General features: G+C 42.5%; 1 protein-coding gene across 4 annotated transcripts in view; it reads left to right on the forward strand.

Annotated features, from left to right (window-relative positions):
- The first annotated feature begins 715 nt into the window (after nucleotides 1–715).
- Nucleotides 716–15,816, forward strand: part of PDHX (pyruvate dehydrogenase complex component X) — a 100,206-nt gene continuing 85,105 nt past the window's right edge. The window contains exons 1-2 of one of the 4 annotated variants that reach the window (XM_048855646.2): nucleotides 716–906; nucleotides 11,529–11,612. In XM_048855646.2, the coding sequence (XP_048711603.1) occupies nucleotides 765–906; nucleotides 11,529–11,612 (226 nt within the window). In that variant the 5' untranslated portion in view covers nucleotides 716–764. Of the gene's footprint in view, nucleotides 907–931; nucleotides 3,681–3,720; nucleotides 4,793–4,817; nucleotides 5,270–11,528; nucleotides 11,613–15,816 lie in introns of those variants that run through there. The other 3 variants (XM_048855647.2, XM_048855648.2, XM_048855649.2) reach the window with 3 other exon arrangements.

Genomic DNA, 15,816 nt, shown 5'->3' on the forward strand with positions numbered 1-15,816 from the left:
GGTCTGTCCTGTCCAGCCGTTGTGTCTCGTCTTAGACCCAGCTCCTGAGCTCTCCTGGGCAGGATCCTCCGCGGACCCCTCTTCGTGCGGTGGGGCCACGGCGCAAAGTACCAACCACGGTGGCCAACGCTTGTGACTGTACCGTGGGGTTCGCTTTAAATGCCCGGCTTCTGGAGTTAGGTGGTGGTTGTTAGGTGTGAATCTCGCTTGTCATTAAAAAAAAAAAGTTTTGTCACGGCGAAGGACAGCTTGGGCAAGGGATCCAAGGGAAACCCCACGGCTCATACACCGGATAGCAAACAAACCCCAATTTTCTTATTAAAAAAAACAGTCTTTCTAAGTAATCACATTATTTTGGGGCTCTGACTGATGATTTTTGAACGCTCAGGTTTGGCAATACTGAAACAAGACGGGTATTATGGGGAAATCAAATCCTACACCCCACCTGAAGCCCTGCCCTAGCCAGGTGCTCGACACAAATGACAACGCTTCTCTGGCTTGCATTGATGAGAACGGGTTTTGAATTGAAGTGTGTGTCTTTGGGCAGGGAGGTAGCCAGTCCTGCTCCCTCTGTAGGCGGGGTAGCGGGTTCCGCCATACCGGAGCACACAGTAGCCCTGGCTGCAAGGGGGTGCTTATCTCTGTTGAGACAATTAGGGGTGGGACAGCTGTTGTGTGTGCCGGGCGGGGAAGGGGGGGCGGGTATCTTTTTTTTCTCAGGCAGTGAGTTGGACAGCCCTAGCCTTGGGTGGGAGGAGAGCAAGATGGCAGCCTCCTTGTGGCTGAGCTGCCGCAGCAAAGGGATGGTCAAACTACTCTTGGGTGGGAAACTAGTCGCGGGGGCTTGTGCTTCTCTCCGCCTTGGAGGCGGCTGGAGGCTTCTGCACAGGAGCCACGAGCTGCTGGGTGAGTATTTGGCCTCAGTCACAAACAGGTAGTTCTTAGTTGGCTGCCTGTGCTGCAGCTGTGTGGAGGACAGCACTGACTTCCAGGGGCAAGGAAAGGGGATGGTAATGACAGAGGCCAGGTGTCTGCGAGGAGCTTGTGGTTAGGGCAGAGTATCTCTGCAAGCTGGGTATGGTGGTGAGTAGGTGATCTGGACAGAGGAGAGGGTCCATGGGATACCTGCTGAAGTGAGTGGGCAGTAATGTTGGGGTGTGAAGGGTTGGCATGGGGGAGAAGCAGAGTGGACTTCATGATTAGCCAGTGGAAGAGAATGAAGGGGGTGGATAGCGATGCTCTGTTTGGCCAGTGGAAATAGGATGAGGGATGTAAGGCCTGGGAAGAAAGGAAGACGGTGGTGTGGCACCAAGCTTGGTGTCTAGAGGACAAAGTATATGGCAAACGGGTTTAGACTATTTTCTAATGATAGTTGTGGCTGCTTTTGAGTTGAGTGGCTAAAGAATACTGAGATCTGTCTTCAAGAACTAAAGCTGTACTTTCTCAAAGTCCTCTAACTCCCAAATTCCTTCTGTGATTTACCTCCATCCATTTTTCTGCTCCTGGCTCCTGACAAAAAAAAAAAATCGTTTAGTGTGAGATTAAGTCTGAAAATCTGTAAAACAAAAGAAAGTATTCTGTGCAAGTTACAGGGTCAAATGTAGGACTAAAAATGGAAGCAACCTTTCATCCTGAAAGGAGGATTCCTGACTCCAGAATTTGCTCTCTGTCTCTTTGAGCCAGAGTTTGGTCTTCAGCTAAAATGAGCATCTTTTAAACCTGGTAGTAGTTATTGGGAAGTTTTCTAGCAGTACTGCAGGAGGAGGAGTCTGTAGATTAGAGATGACATTGGTTGAAAAGTTTTGAATGAAATTTTTCATCTTTATGAACTGAAAATGTTTGCAAAATTGTCAATGTTATCGAAATATTTTGGGTTTTGCTCAACTTTTCACAAATTTTTATGGAAAATGACCATTTCAATAAAAACAGTGAAATTTTGCCAAAAAATGGTGCCTTCAGACCACCGTGAAGCTGAAACAACTTCAGAATTTCTAAATATTTTGTTATTTAAACTCTCCTCCCCCAAATTCTGAAACATTGGAGTTGCTGCTTGTGACTCCTTAATTAGTTCTCAAAATTCCGGTAAGCATAGGTACCGGGGTTTTTTTAACAGGATACCTATTTTTTTAAAATATCTGTTCAGTGAGACATCTAATGAACTGAGCACTCTGATCAGAAAAGGACAAATGAAGTGAAAATCATTAAGTGATCAGGGAATAAAGGGGATGGGTGGAATAACGGACAAAGTGGAAAGGAATTGAGACAGCGGTGATGGGGGCTGCTTATTTAAATAGGAGTGGAAGTAGAGTGGGAGAGTCACAGCGAAGCCACTTGGAGCTTTTTAGATCTATGAATTTAATTTCACTTATTTCTGATTATCCCTATAGACTTTATTCTACAGTCCTTACCTAGGCAAAACTTCAGTTCACTGTGTTTTGCCTGATTAAGGATTCCTGCTTCTAGTCCTACTTGCTATATTGCTTGCCTCAATGACAGCATTTAATTTTTTGTTGTGTGGGTGGGAGGGGGGTAATGCATGTTTCTGTTGAGGTTTGAAGCTTTTTTCTGACATCTCTCATTTTCTGGGGTGTATGTCTGTAAATTCTGTAGTAAAATGAACAATTTTTAATTTCAAACCACATGCAAGGATTTTCTTAAATAAGAGCTCAGATTAATATATAATTTTCAAATTGCATTTTAAAATAGCTGACAAGTCTTTCTACCTTTGTCTTTTTTCACTTGCCAGGACCTGTGTTTTGCACTTACAATAGCACCTTTCATCAAAGGATCTCAAAACTCTGTCATTTATAGAACTCAATTTTAGATTAAATCTCATATTCTCTTGTGATAAGGATAAGTAGGAATATCCCTATTTTACAGCTTTGTTGAGACACTGGAGCAATGAAGCACAGAGGAAACAAAGTAATTTGCCTGGTGTCCCATACCAAGTTATTAGTAGAACAAAAACAGGGCCACAACTCCTATTCCCTTGCTCTAACTGTTCTAAAATCAGCTCATGTTCTTGCCACCAGTGAGTGGATTATTTTTTAATACAGTGAAAATTACTAAAACAAGACGGAGTATTTATTTCTCTTCTGGACTGTTCTGTCAGAGTTCTCTCAGTCATCAGTTTCTGCAGAATGCAAGTTTTCATTTAAAAAAAAATTATTAGGTTTCTATCACTTATGGTTGCAAAGGTAGTATTCCTGTCTACTTGATTCTACATGTGTACAGCTTTTCTGCTGCTTCTCAAGTAGCAGCAGAGAAAATTTGATAAGACTCTGGTATGTTTTGGGGAGGGTCAGTGGTAAAACTGACAAGAATCATGTCACTTTCACTCTGATACTTAGGAAAGTTAGGAGCCACTCTACTGGCAGGTAATGGGACTATTCACTGGCAAGGAAGACCCAAAAATAGACTGTGGGGAAGAAGAGAATTCTGTATATAAGATGGAAGAAAGACTTTCAAATTTATGACACACCTACTAGCCAGAAAATGATGAGAAGGAACCCCAAGGAGGGTCAAGAGGCAGTACTTTGATGGGCTATATTCCTCCCCCTTCCCAGGAACTATGAGTTTCTTACCAGGATGTTATTTCTCAACCTCATTGGTAGTGTCCTTCTCTCACCTGGTATATCAGTCTCTGGTTAGTAGATGTATTGGATGCGTTTCAAGCCTGGGTGAGTTTTTATACTTATAAAAATACACTATAACCTATTAGTAATACTTTGTAAATGTGTGATGTGATGTTCAGTGTTTAATGCCCTAGTTCACCAACTTTCAGGTATAGTTACAAAGAAGTATGCTCCCATTGAGGACAGAGGAGATCCCAGAAGACTTGGGAAGAGAAAACATAGTGCCTCCCTTTAAAAAGGGGAATTATAGAACAGACAGCCTAACTTTGATAGCTGGAAAGATACTGGAACAAATTATTAATCAATTTGTAAGCACCTAAAGGATAATAGGATTATATGTATTAATCAACATGGATTTGTCAAGAATAAATCATGCCAAGCCAACCTAATTTTCTTCTTTGATGGGTTTATTGGCCTGGTTAGTAGGGGAGAAGCAGTAGATGTGAGATATCTTGATTTTTAGTAAGGCTTTTGACATAGTCCCACATGACATTCTCATACGTGAACAAGGGAAATGTGGTCGAGATGAAATTACTAGAAGGTGGGTGTGACCCAATGCTCCCCTGTATTCACACCCTATACACAACTGTAATAACCTTTGTACAAAATATGCCTTCTGAGGTACCATTTGAAAACTAATAACTTGCTGGTCAATAATATCATGGTGAAATGTGTGCAACAACACTATATGTGAAGTTATAACTTTCCCCTGTATGATGTTGATAGCACATGTTCAAACCCACATAGACCTACTTAACCACTCCTGCCTAACTGGGGCTATCTTAAAGGAATGTGTGTTTACCTCAATTTACATATACATAGTAAACAAGGTCCTTGAGACAGCAAGAGGGAGATGAGGCAAATCTGCACTTCAACATATACAAAGGAGAAGAAAAAGCAGGAGAGCACCTTCATGACCAGACTACACCTCACCTTCTTTATTGTTTGAATAAACTTTCTTTGAGGGGTAATCCTTAGATGAAACCACTTCAAAGGGGACTGGACTATAAAAGTTAGGGGTAAAAACACCCCAGGGATTCTTTCTCTCTCTCTCATTCACTCACTTTCACCTAAAAAGACAAAGGAACCAGCCCTTTGGACTTTCAAGGCAGATTCTGACTTGAGAATTTGGTCAACTATGTTGCTGGGAACATGTGGTAAGAATTTTATCTTGAATCAAGTCTAGTTTAAGTTGTGTCTTACCTACCAGGAAGCATTTTATCTGTATTTCTCTTGTAACCATTTCTGATTTTAATGCCTTGTACTCACTTAAAACCTATCTCTTTGTAGTATAATACACTTTTTATTCTGTAGTCACAACTAATCAGTGTTGTGTTTAAACTGAACTGTTTGGTAACTCCAATTAAAGTAGCAAACTGTTGTACATTGACCCCTTACAGGCATAATGGACCTCTAATATCTGAACTGCCCAGGAGAGGGCTGGGCAGTGCAGAACACTCGTTTTTGGAAGCAATCCGGGACTGGAAGTGTGTTGCGGTCACTCTGAAAGTAGTAAGCAAGGCTGCTGGAAACCAGAGTGTGGCTGTTGTGCACCTGACAGGCTGCTAGTGTCAGAGTGGCTCCTACTCTGCGGCTGCCTTGAGCTGGCAGCCCCAGCATCTTCATTCTTAGATGTAAGTGGCTGCCCTGCAGATGGGAGTGGGGACAGGCAGCCCAGATGTGCCTACCTTTGAGATGCAATACAGACACAGAACAATATTTGCTTTTTTTTTTTTTTTTTGGTCTCCGCTGCTGCCTGACTAGTTACTTGCAGTTTCACAGGATGTCTGGTTGATCAGTCAGTCCGTAACTCTGGTGTTCGTATCTTTGAGGTTCTACCTCAGTACTGCTGAAAAGGATCTGGAGGTTATAGTGTATCACAAATTGGATATGACTCAGCAGTGTGATGCAGTTGCAAGAGAGGCTAATATCATCCTGGAGTGTATGAACAGGAGAGTTATATGTAAGATACGGGAGGTAATTGTTTGCTGTCCCCTGCACTGGCTCCAGCTGGAATACTGTGTTCATTTCTGGATGTGGACAAATTGAGAGAATCCAGAGGAAAGCAACAAAAATGATAAAAGGTTTAGTAAACCTGACGTAGGAGGAAAGTTTCAAAACAAATCAGGGCATTTTTAATCTTGAGAAAAGAAGACTGAGGGGGTTCTGATAAGTCTTCAAATATTTTAAGGACTGTTATAAAGAGGACTGTGATCAATTGTTCTCCATGTCCACTGAACATAGGAGAAGTAGTAATGGGATTAATCTGCAGCAAGGGTGTTTTAGGTTAAATATTAGGAAACCGTTATCAACAATAGGGATAGTGAATGATAGGGATAGACTTCCAGGATAAGTGGTGGAATCCCCATCATTGGAGTTTTTAAGAATGGGCTAGACAAACACCTGTCAGGGAAGGTCTGGGTATTCTTGGTCCTGCTTCAGTGTAGGAGATTGGAGTAGATTACTTTTGGGGTGCAGGAGGGAATGCGGGATCCTGGCAGTGCTTACCACAGCTCCCAGGAAGTGGCTGCCAGGTCCCTGCAGCCCCTAGGTGCAGGGCGGTCAGGGATGCTCCGTGTGCTGCTCTCGCACCCTCAGGTGCTCCCCCGCAGTTCCCATTCGTTGTGGTTCCCAGCTAATGGGAGCTGCTTGGCTGGCACTAGGGGCGAGAGCAGCGTGCAGAGCTTCCCAGGCTGTCATTATGCCTAGTGGCTGCAGGGACATACTGGCCACTTCTGGAAGCTGCATGGAGCCAGGGCAGGCCCTTAGCCCCGGCCCAGGCTGAGCCGCCGACCAGACTTTTAACGGCCTGGTCAGCAGTACCGTCTGGGGCCACCAGGGTCCCTTTTCGACCAGGTGTTCTGGTTGAAAACTGGACGCCTGGCAATCCAATGGTCAGATAAACTATTACTGCAGTTCCAAAGGGACGTTATATGGGAAAGTAATGCTTTTTCAGTTGTCTGTTAATGTGACTAGGCAATAGGAAAGGAGGAGAGCCAGTACCTTGTGATCAAACATCTGCCTGCAGATAGTCAGCAAGTGCTAGTTAGGGAGTCACAACATCCATTTCTTTTGTGCCTTTACACTGCATCACATATCATAGGCCCTTTAAAGTCAGACTAGAACTTTAAATAATGTTTATGATAGAAAAAATTATTTAAAGATTTTCCTGTTATATCCATGACAACTGAAGACTTCTTAAAACAGGTTCTAGAACAAAAATGGACTAATTCAAATTGTACCCGTTTTGTACCAATCTAAGGCCTGGTCTACACTGGGCGGGGGGATTGACCTAAGATATGCAACTTCAGCTACGAGAATAGTGTAGCTGAAGTCAATGTATCTTAGGTCGACTTACCTCGCGTCCTCATGGCGTGGGGTCGACTGCTGCCGCTCCCCCGTCGACTCCGCTTCCGCCTCTCGCTGCGGTGGAGTACAGGAGTCGACGGCAGAGCGATCGGGGATCGATTTATCGCGTCTACACGAGACGCGATGAATCGATCCCAGATAGATCGATCACTACCTGCCGATCCGGTGGGTAGTGTAGACGTACCCTAAGAGAAGCACACTTTCTCATGTAATCCGTAATTGCAGTATTAACATTTCTTGCCATTAGCCTTGCTATAATGTTTCCTGAGGTGCACATGCCATAGTATATGTATTTTGTCTAACCTGCAGATGGTGCAAGTGTGTTATCTTTAGAGTGGTTTGAACAATGTTACTTTAATGAACACTAGTATTAAGGGAATTAGCTGTGTCTGACCCTCGTGGAATATAGAAGATGCGCAGTGCGGGGGGGAGAGAGAGAGAGGAGCTGAAGTGAAATATGACTGGGTAATTTATTCTGGCATTGATCCAACCTCTACTATAGCTCTTTGGTTCACATAATGTGCTCCCATAAGCAGAGAGATTTGAGATGAAATTCCAGCAATGCCATATGTAGACTAGTCAAAGTAATGAAGCTTAGATCTGCTTCATAATAGCAGCAAATTGGTTTGTACTACATTTATATTTGAACAGGTAATGGGCATGCTAAAACGCTGTAGGGCTGCTCATTAAATGCAGTATAGGGCTAGAACCCTGATGAGTGAAGACACTGGTGCATTTTTTTCACAGAGAGAAGAAAATGGTCCCCTAATGTAGTACTTCACTCTAGTTTTTAATATATCTCAGCTATTACTGTGTTATGTTTGCACTGATATAGAAGCGTAGTAAATTTTTTCTTTACAACTGACTGGGTAATATGCTGAGGATGCTGAGGCACTTGTATCTCTAGTTCACTGCAGCTTTTCTGTTTTGACAAAGTGCTTCCTGTACCCATGTCAAGGCAGGTGAAACAATATAAGCAGTGAGCATAAAAGTTCTGACCAGCGCTTTGGAAGATAAAATGCAGTGCAAATCCACAGGATTTTTCAAATCCATTAATTTAAATCTTATGTCTGGAAGGAACATAACAGTTAAAATGGTCACCAAACGTGGAAGTGTTATGGCCTCAGTGATGGTTTCAAGTTAGCAATTGGTTTGTGTTTAAAAACATTTTAAATTGATTCTCTAAATATAATTGGTGGTAGATTTAGATGTGGCCCTAAATAAACAGTAGATGGCTATAAAAATATGAGTGACGGCAGCAGCATGGTCTGGTGGACAGGGCATGGAACTGGGAGCCAAGAACTCCTGAGTTCTAATCCCAGCTCCACTACCACCATAGTGAAGCTCTGTGCAAGTCACTGAAATGTGTCTGTTTCTCCACCTATAAAATAGGTGTACTACTTACCTCCCAGGAATCTTGTGAGAATTAGCTAATTGTTGTACAGATCTTTGAATCTGGAAAGTGCTACATAAATGCTAGGTATTATTAATACAAAGGCAGGATTATTGAGTATAGATTTGTTTTTGGTGAAGGGGAATTACTCTCATAATAGTTTGTAATAAACAACTGGGATTATTGCTTAAATTAAATTAAGACTGTATGATCTGGTCCAAAAGTGATTGTAGCAGCCTTAAGAAAATGACATCAAAAGTCTGTTTGCTCTGCTTATACTAACTTTCCACTTTGGACAGTAAAGTTGTAGGATGAGACCATGGTGTCCAAGTTTCCACCAGTTGGCGTTCACAGAGCTGCCTAAGCCCTGACGCTGTCTCACAGCTAACGAGCTGCTCAGGTCCCAGAGACGCCAAGGCAAAATTCTTAAACTAGGAGGTAGGGGAATGTCTCTTTTGCTAGTGGTGCCCAAACCTGTAGGTGTGCTTTCAGCATGCCTTATACCTGTCAAACCCTGCAGTAGGAGGTCTAGATGCAGAGCACCTACACACAAAAAACAGCTAGGGACACAGGGAAATGGAAGGCAAGTGTGAGAATGGTGAGAGAGAGAGAGATGATTGGGCTGCTATGACACTGGGCTCTCTAAGCAGCTGACATGGCCTAAGTACCTAACTCTAGGAGAGGATTCGCAGCTAAGGATCCTGAGTGATAGACTGGAGATTAGCGCCTCCCGTTAGCCAGACTTGCTGTGTCAGTTGCTAGACACCCATGCTCCTCTCCTTTCTTGGGCCTCCCGCTCCTGGCAAGGTTAGGTGGCTTCTGAAGATCCTTGTCTTAGGTCCTTAACTTTCTCTATGAATTGTGTGGGAAGCTTGGGTACCTATCTCAGGACTGAGGATTCCACTAGACAGCTGGCGTCTAGGGGTTAGGTATTGCAGTGCTGAGCAGAGCAACGCCTGTGTCCTTTGAGGATCTGGACCTCTGTTGCTCCATCTATAATATGAAGATAATACTTAAACCCACCTGTGCAAAACACTTTGTGTTTCCAGATGAAAAATCCGGTAAAAGTGCGGTGATGGTGGTGTCATACAAAGGTATAAGGAGTGGTTAGTGAGTTCAGGACCTGCCAGCTCCTCCCCTGCTCCCAACCAGCTTTTCATAAGGGTTGTCCTGTTCCTAGTGATGCTAGAAAGTTCTGTGAGAGACATAAACACTTTTATTTTGGTATAAGTGCATCTACACTAGGCCTTATAATATAGTAGCTTTAAAAAAAAATTACACCCCTAACTCACATCATTATGCCAGTATAAGTTTTAAGTGTAGACCAGGCTTAACATCTGGTATTTTTGAACCACCATGGCTAGAAATAAATGCTATATATCACTGGAAAGCTAGAGATCTCTGCTTTTCTGTGATGTTTGTCCACTCATTACTATTTGTATAGGCCCACATTAGGCATTTTAAGTGGTTTTAAATTGTTTGGATTTTAACATGAGTGATAGGCCTGAAGTATGTGACCAAAAAGAATAAACTCATGAGAAATGTGGTTTGTTTGTGTTAAACTCATAGTGTTATCTTATTTAAAGTTTGGGCTAAGCTATAGAAATAAAGAAAACATGGTTAAGTGGACACCAGGTGCAGTAAATAACTGGTTAGAAATGCTTAGTCCAGTAGCTGGGGGAAAATGCAGCAAAGTGAAATAAGGGGAAATCCTTGAAGAAAACAGAGTGCAGCCCTAAACTGTTTCAGCTTACTTTAGTGAAGGTCCACTAACCATCAAAGACATCACTTGTTTGTTATATAAAGCAGCAGTGTTTTCTAGGTTTTTGTCAGAGCTTTTCCTTGCCCTTCTGGAGCCACACCATAATGGGAAAGTATCTCCTGGCCCAGATCTGGTTGTGTGTATTTGGTCAATGCTTATACAGTAACTGTTTTTATTACTAAGGTATATATGCTTATATTTGTATTTTGGGTGTAGCCAGCACCAAGTGGCCTTTGGACTAATAAAGAAATGCTTGTGTGGAAACTGAGTTGTGGTGAACCTTAATTAATTATTGGATGTTCATAACATAAGAACTTTAAACCACATTCTTATTACCATGTTTTATTCTCAGCCTTTAAGGTTTGATTTACTAATTGAGGCCAGTGTCTCAAAACAGACTGTTAGAACTGGAACCAAGTCTGTGTATTTTATGAAATCTTTCAAGTCAATAAAGAGAGAATTTCTAATTCTGGGGGTCCATAATATGATCACACAGTCAAAATATTTGAGTAAACAAAGCCATGGACCCAAGCTGTGAGGTGCACTATTTCACATGTTCTCAAGGATAAAAAGGGTTTGGCAAACTGATACAAATATTCTCAGGACCAGTAACTTTTCTAAGTACTAGTCCCAGACCAGCAGTTATCAGAAAGAAAGATTATCAATTACTGTAGATGATACAGCCACAAAAGGAAATTTGATCAGGAATAGTCTCTGGATTCACTTTACAAATGCTAAAATAATGAGTAATGCTAAAGTTAAATAATTTAAGTACCAGAGCAAAGACAGGTCAGTTTCTATGACTGATTTGGAACAAGAGAGAACTAATTAGGGAATAGAAGTCAGGAGCAAATTTATCTATATTTCTGCACTGTAGACTTTCTGGGAGCATGAACCATGTATAACTTCAACTCAGTTTTACAATTCATGTGCTTTAGGGATCATGACCCCTTGGATGTGGATCTACAGAGACTTTAAGGAATAAATGAACTCTGTTTTACTCTTTCTCTGCAAGATCTTTATAGCCTGCAAGCATACTAAATCTTTGTTAGAACATTTTCCCTTTGCAGAAAAGGTCCACATTGTATTCAGAAAGGATGAAAAAAAGACATCTTGTTTTATCTCTGCTGTTGAATAAATAAGCATTCTTCCATAAGTATTTCTTTACAAATGTAATAATTTTCTCTTTCAGTAGTCTATAGCACAATACAGAACAAGGGTGGATTTTTTTTTTATTTCCTTGGATTGTTTGTCCATTCACTCATTTTGCTTTTAACTCTCATTTCTTTCCTTTCTTAGGGATCTCAACTGTATTAATTGTGTGATAAGCAGAGGTTTTAGTGGTTAATTCCAGTGTCTTGTTTTCTAGGTAGTCCTGCTGTTAAAATACTCATGCCTGCACTGTCTCCTACGATGGAGGAAGGAAATATTGTGAAATGGTTAAAAAAGGAAGGTGAGAGACAATTATCTAAAATGACAAATTTAGTGAGCTGTGCATTGGTTCTCCAACTCATTATGTGGACTATTTTGTAAGAGCAGGATCATTTACTGGATGCCAACTCTCTACCAAATACCCCATCCACAAATTGCTTGTTCTCAAAAATGTTTCTTTCTGCTACCTACCAAGGACAAGTTCCATGGACCACCGGTTCACTGGTCACAGTCTGAAAACTACCTCTAAGCTACTCTGTTAACATATTTTGTATTTTTGTAAATACATTCTTAACTCTCAAGTCAAGAAGCATCTTTGCACTCCGCTTCTGAGAGCGTGTGTGTGTTTTTAAAAACAGTAATGGACAAGTAATATTGTAGATTATGAATAATGTACAGATGACTAGATTCTCATGAAATATCACAAATGATTTTTGGAATGATTTATCAATATAGAAATCCTAGACAACTTCAGAGGTGTTGTGGAATCTCTGTTATTACATTCCCAATTTCTTATGGCAATTTGAATTTAAACTGTGTTTTGAGAAAGAAACCTCTGTATGTGGTAATAGTGCCTTATCAGCGTGATGTGAAACTTTAGTTTGTGCTAACTAAACTTTATTTGAATCTTTAAGGGAGGGTATGTACCCCATCTTTGGCACACTAGAATCATTAAGCTGAACATTTAGCCCTTGTCTACACTGGAGTTTTGTTGATGCAATTTACACTGATGTACAACCACTACTGGAATTAAACCGCTGTTGCATGTTCACACTAGGCTTCTTGTGTTGGTGAAGTGCATCCCCAATAGCAGCACAAGAACAGGGCATTGTGGGTAGCTATCCCAGTATGCAACTGGCTGCAGGGTGCTTTGGGAAGTGTTTGCAGTGCCTCATGGGGGCAGGTACAGCATCGCTTTCTCAATTCCATTGTTCCATGAGCATCCTACTAGATTGCTTGCTGCTTTTCAACTGCTCTGGTAACCTGCAACCCAGCTGTCTCTGACAGAAAGCGCGGATCCTGCACTCCTGTTCAATATTGTTCTGTGTGTTATGAACACAAGGCTATAAGAGGAGCCCAATGGGGGAGGAGGAGAGGCTATTCATCTGGGGAATGCCTTGAAGGAGCATATTAACACTGAGCCACAGTAATGTGTGTGTGGTGAGCCTGGCCCTATTTGTTTGCATCATGCTATGGACCTTGTAATGGTTGCTGTGTGCGCCCGAAAAGTAACACATTTTAAATCACTTTTTAAAGTAGCACTCAGTAATTTGACCAAACTGACATTGCTGAACACTAACACAAGAAGCCCTCCGAAGTGTGTGTGTGTGGAGGGGAGGGGGGATGAAAGTGTGTGTTGGGGAGGAGAGAGTGTGTGTGAGAGAGAGAGAGTCAGTGTGTGTGTGTGTGTGTTGGGGGAGAGTGAGTGTGTCAGCACCCTGTCTCTAAGTATAGCACTCACCAGCCTGAACACTTGTTCAGACCGCAGCCGGAAGCAACCAATTCTGAGACAGAAGCTGGAGCACTGACGGCTGGTGTCCCCCCACCCCCTACCCCAGCTCAGTGGAGACCAGTACGCTGGCGGGGAAGGAGGACACCCCTACATCAGCCCCCACGTCCCTCCCTGGCTCTTCACAGCACAGCAGGAGTCTTTCTCTCCCGCACCTCTGCCCCAGCAGCAACCCACCCTGCCTGCCTGCCTGCCACTGTGGTCCTAGTGCTGGGGAGAACAGGATTCAGTGTTAATCTTCCCTCTGAGTTCTCCCACAGCCTTCTCTTCCCAAAGACCAAGGAGATTCACCCCTTTCCCTGTGGTCCTAGCAGGAGTGTGTTTGCTGCTGGGAGCCGGCGTGTCCAGCTGGGCAGTAGCTATGTGAGCTCTGCATGCTGAGCAATTTCAAAATTTTGGGAGGAGGTGTATGCCTGTGTAGCTGGATGCAGGGCAGCGGAGTTCAAAATAGTGAGCAGAGCTATCACGGTGGGCATTGTATGATAGCTCCTGGAAGCCAGATGTGGCAAGGAACGAACGCAGTCTCTACACTGACACTTAGTCGATCTAACTTTGCTGAAACATGCTTTACGCCTCTTGTCAAAGTGGTTTTATTTTGTTGACAAAACAGGAGAGTTTTGTTGGTGGGAGGAGCATTGAAGTTTGAACACCTACACTGGTTTGTCGACAAAAGCTGCCTTTTGCTGACAAAACTGTGTAGTGTAGACAAGGCCTTAGCTGTCCTAATCATTATCTTGTGATCTTTCACACTGTGGGCTTGATTTATTTTTCCCCCAGAGGTGCTAAGTACTTGCAGCTTCTTTTGATTTCAGTTGCAGTAGTGGGTGCTTAGCACCTTTGAAAATCAGGCTTCATGGCTTTAGGGGGGCAACATGTTTGTGTTAGATTTGGAGCTGCCTATGATTATGAATACTATGTTTTATATGGTTCTCTGTGATTATTTTGAGGCGCTCCATTGTGTGACTAAATTGGGTTAATTCACCAAAGAGAGTGTTTACCTGCAGGTAGGAGGAAGAGAGCAATAGCTCAGATAATATTTATTAGCAAAAACTGGATGGACAGTGCTGGAGCCATTGGCTGTAATGTGGTGGATAGATTTCCCCCCCCCCCCCACCCCCCCCGGGCTTGCTAAATTGTATTTTCCAGGAATGTTTCAACCCTGAGAGCGGGAGAGGGGATCAAAGGGTTTAAAGAGACTGACACATTCTTGAGGAGGTCAGATAGTTAAGGGGAAGACTTAGGCAGATAGTGTTGGGGAGCAGACTGAAACCCAGACTCCAGAGGGTTGGGAAAATTGGGTAAAATAGGCCTGCCTAATTCTTAAAATATGGGCTTTTGTACACAGCAAGCAAACCAGGTTATGAATCTTCAACTCACCAGCTTGCTGCACAGTAATGTTCCATACGGACGTTGTTAGAGTTCAATGAAAGTCCCGGAGTGCTTCTTAATATATTACACTTTTGAAGTAGTAATACACCAAGATGCCTTCTGGGACTTTCGCTGTACTGCAACAGCATCCACATAGGATGTTACTGTGTGGCAAGCTGGTGAGCTATAGATTCATATCCAGGCTTGCTGAATAGTAACTTGCTGTGCAGATGAGCCTAAGATAATTATGTGTATAAACTGGTTTATTGCTTTCAAAATTCTTTCTCTTGTTATGCTGTGTTCCTGTTGTTAGGATTAAACAATACTTTGTTTTAAAGAAAGCTATTTGGGTCATTGTGTTTACTGCTGGTCGCAGCTCCCAAAGGGAAGAACTGCAGGTAATGAGTCCAGCAGGACCTGTTAAGAGTAATTAGAGGTGGTACACACAGGGCTGTAGCCCAGGGCCCCAGTTCTAAGAGTGGGAGAGTCACATGTTTCACCTCAAAGCGGTGAAAGCTCAAGGCCTAAACCTGGCTGGCCTGTACCCCGAGAGAGACCAGAGCAGTGTCAAAAGTGCAGCTAGCCCTGAACTGTGATAAAGTTACAAGCTATTTGGTATGAATTCTTATGTTTCTTCCTACTAGTAAATTATGAAAGACAAGGAACTGTTATGGTGGGTATTCAGGGCTGACATTTTAATAATTAAACGACAGTCTATTCTTAAAGCTAATGGAAATGTAACAAATTTAAGTTGCCTAGACGTATCTCTAAATCTGGAAAGACTCATTTCCAAAACCCATTTCCTTTGCATGAAAAGATACTTTGGGTCCTCGTTTATCTCTTGCTGCCTGAGGTCTGTCACCTGAAAAGTAATTGACCTTTATTAGAATGTGTTGACACTCCTAGATGAATGACCTGTGCAGTATTCTGTGTCTTCACATGCCTTGGCTGTAAATGAGGGTGCTCTAGCTCCATAGGTTCAATCAGAAGAATAATTGGTTCTCACTCTTGTCATCAAGAAAACCTGTTTCTTTTTAGCTCTCTCTTGTCCCAGATTCCATGAAAATTCAAGTTAAGGCTGGATTTTAAATTTAATAATGGAGCCCAGGGAAAGAGACATGTTTATGGCTCCTATTGGTGGGTCATAAAGTTGGCAGTTGTACCTTTATGCCCTGGCCTTTAGGGACCAGTAAGATTATATCATGGGCTCTAAAGACCACTGTTAGTTTCACTTTAGAGATAGTTGTAGTCTGAGCACAAAGCTGGGAGCAAAGACCTCCTGAAGTCTAATGCTAGTTCCGATACAGACTTCTTCTGTGGTCTTGAGTGTATTTTTAATTTTTTTCTG

This window comes from Caretta caretta, chromosome 6 (assembly GCF_965140235.1).
Source record: "Caretta caretta isolate rCarCar2 chromosome 6, rCarCar1.hap1, whole genome shotgun sequence".
In the NCBI taxonomy this organism is placed as follows: Eukaryota; Metazoa; Chordata; order Testudines; family Cheloniidae; genus Caretta; species Caretta caretta.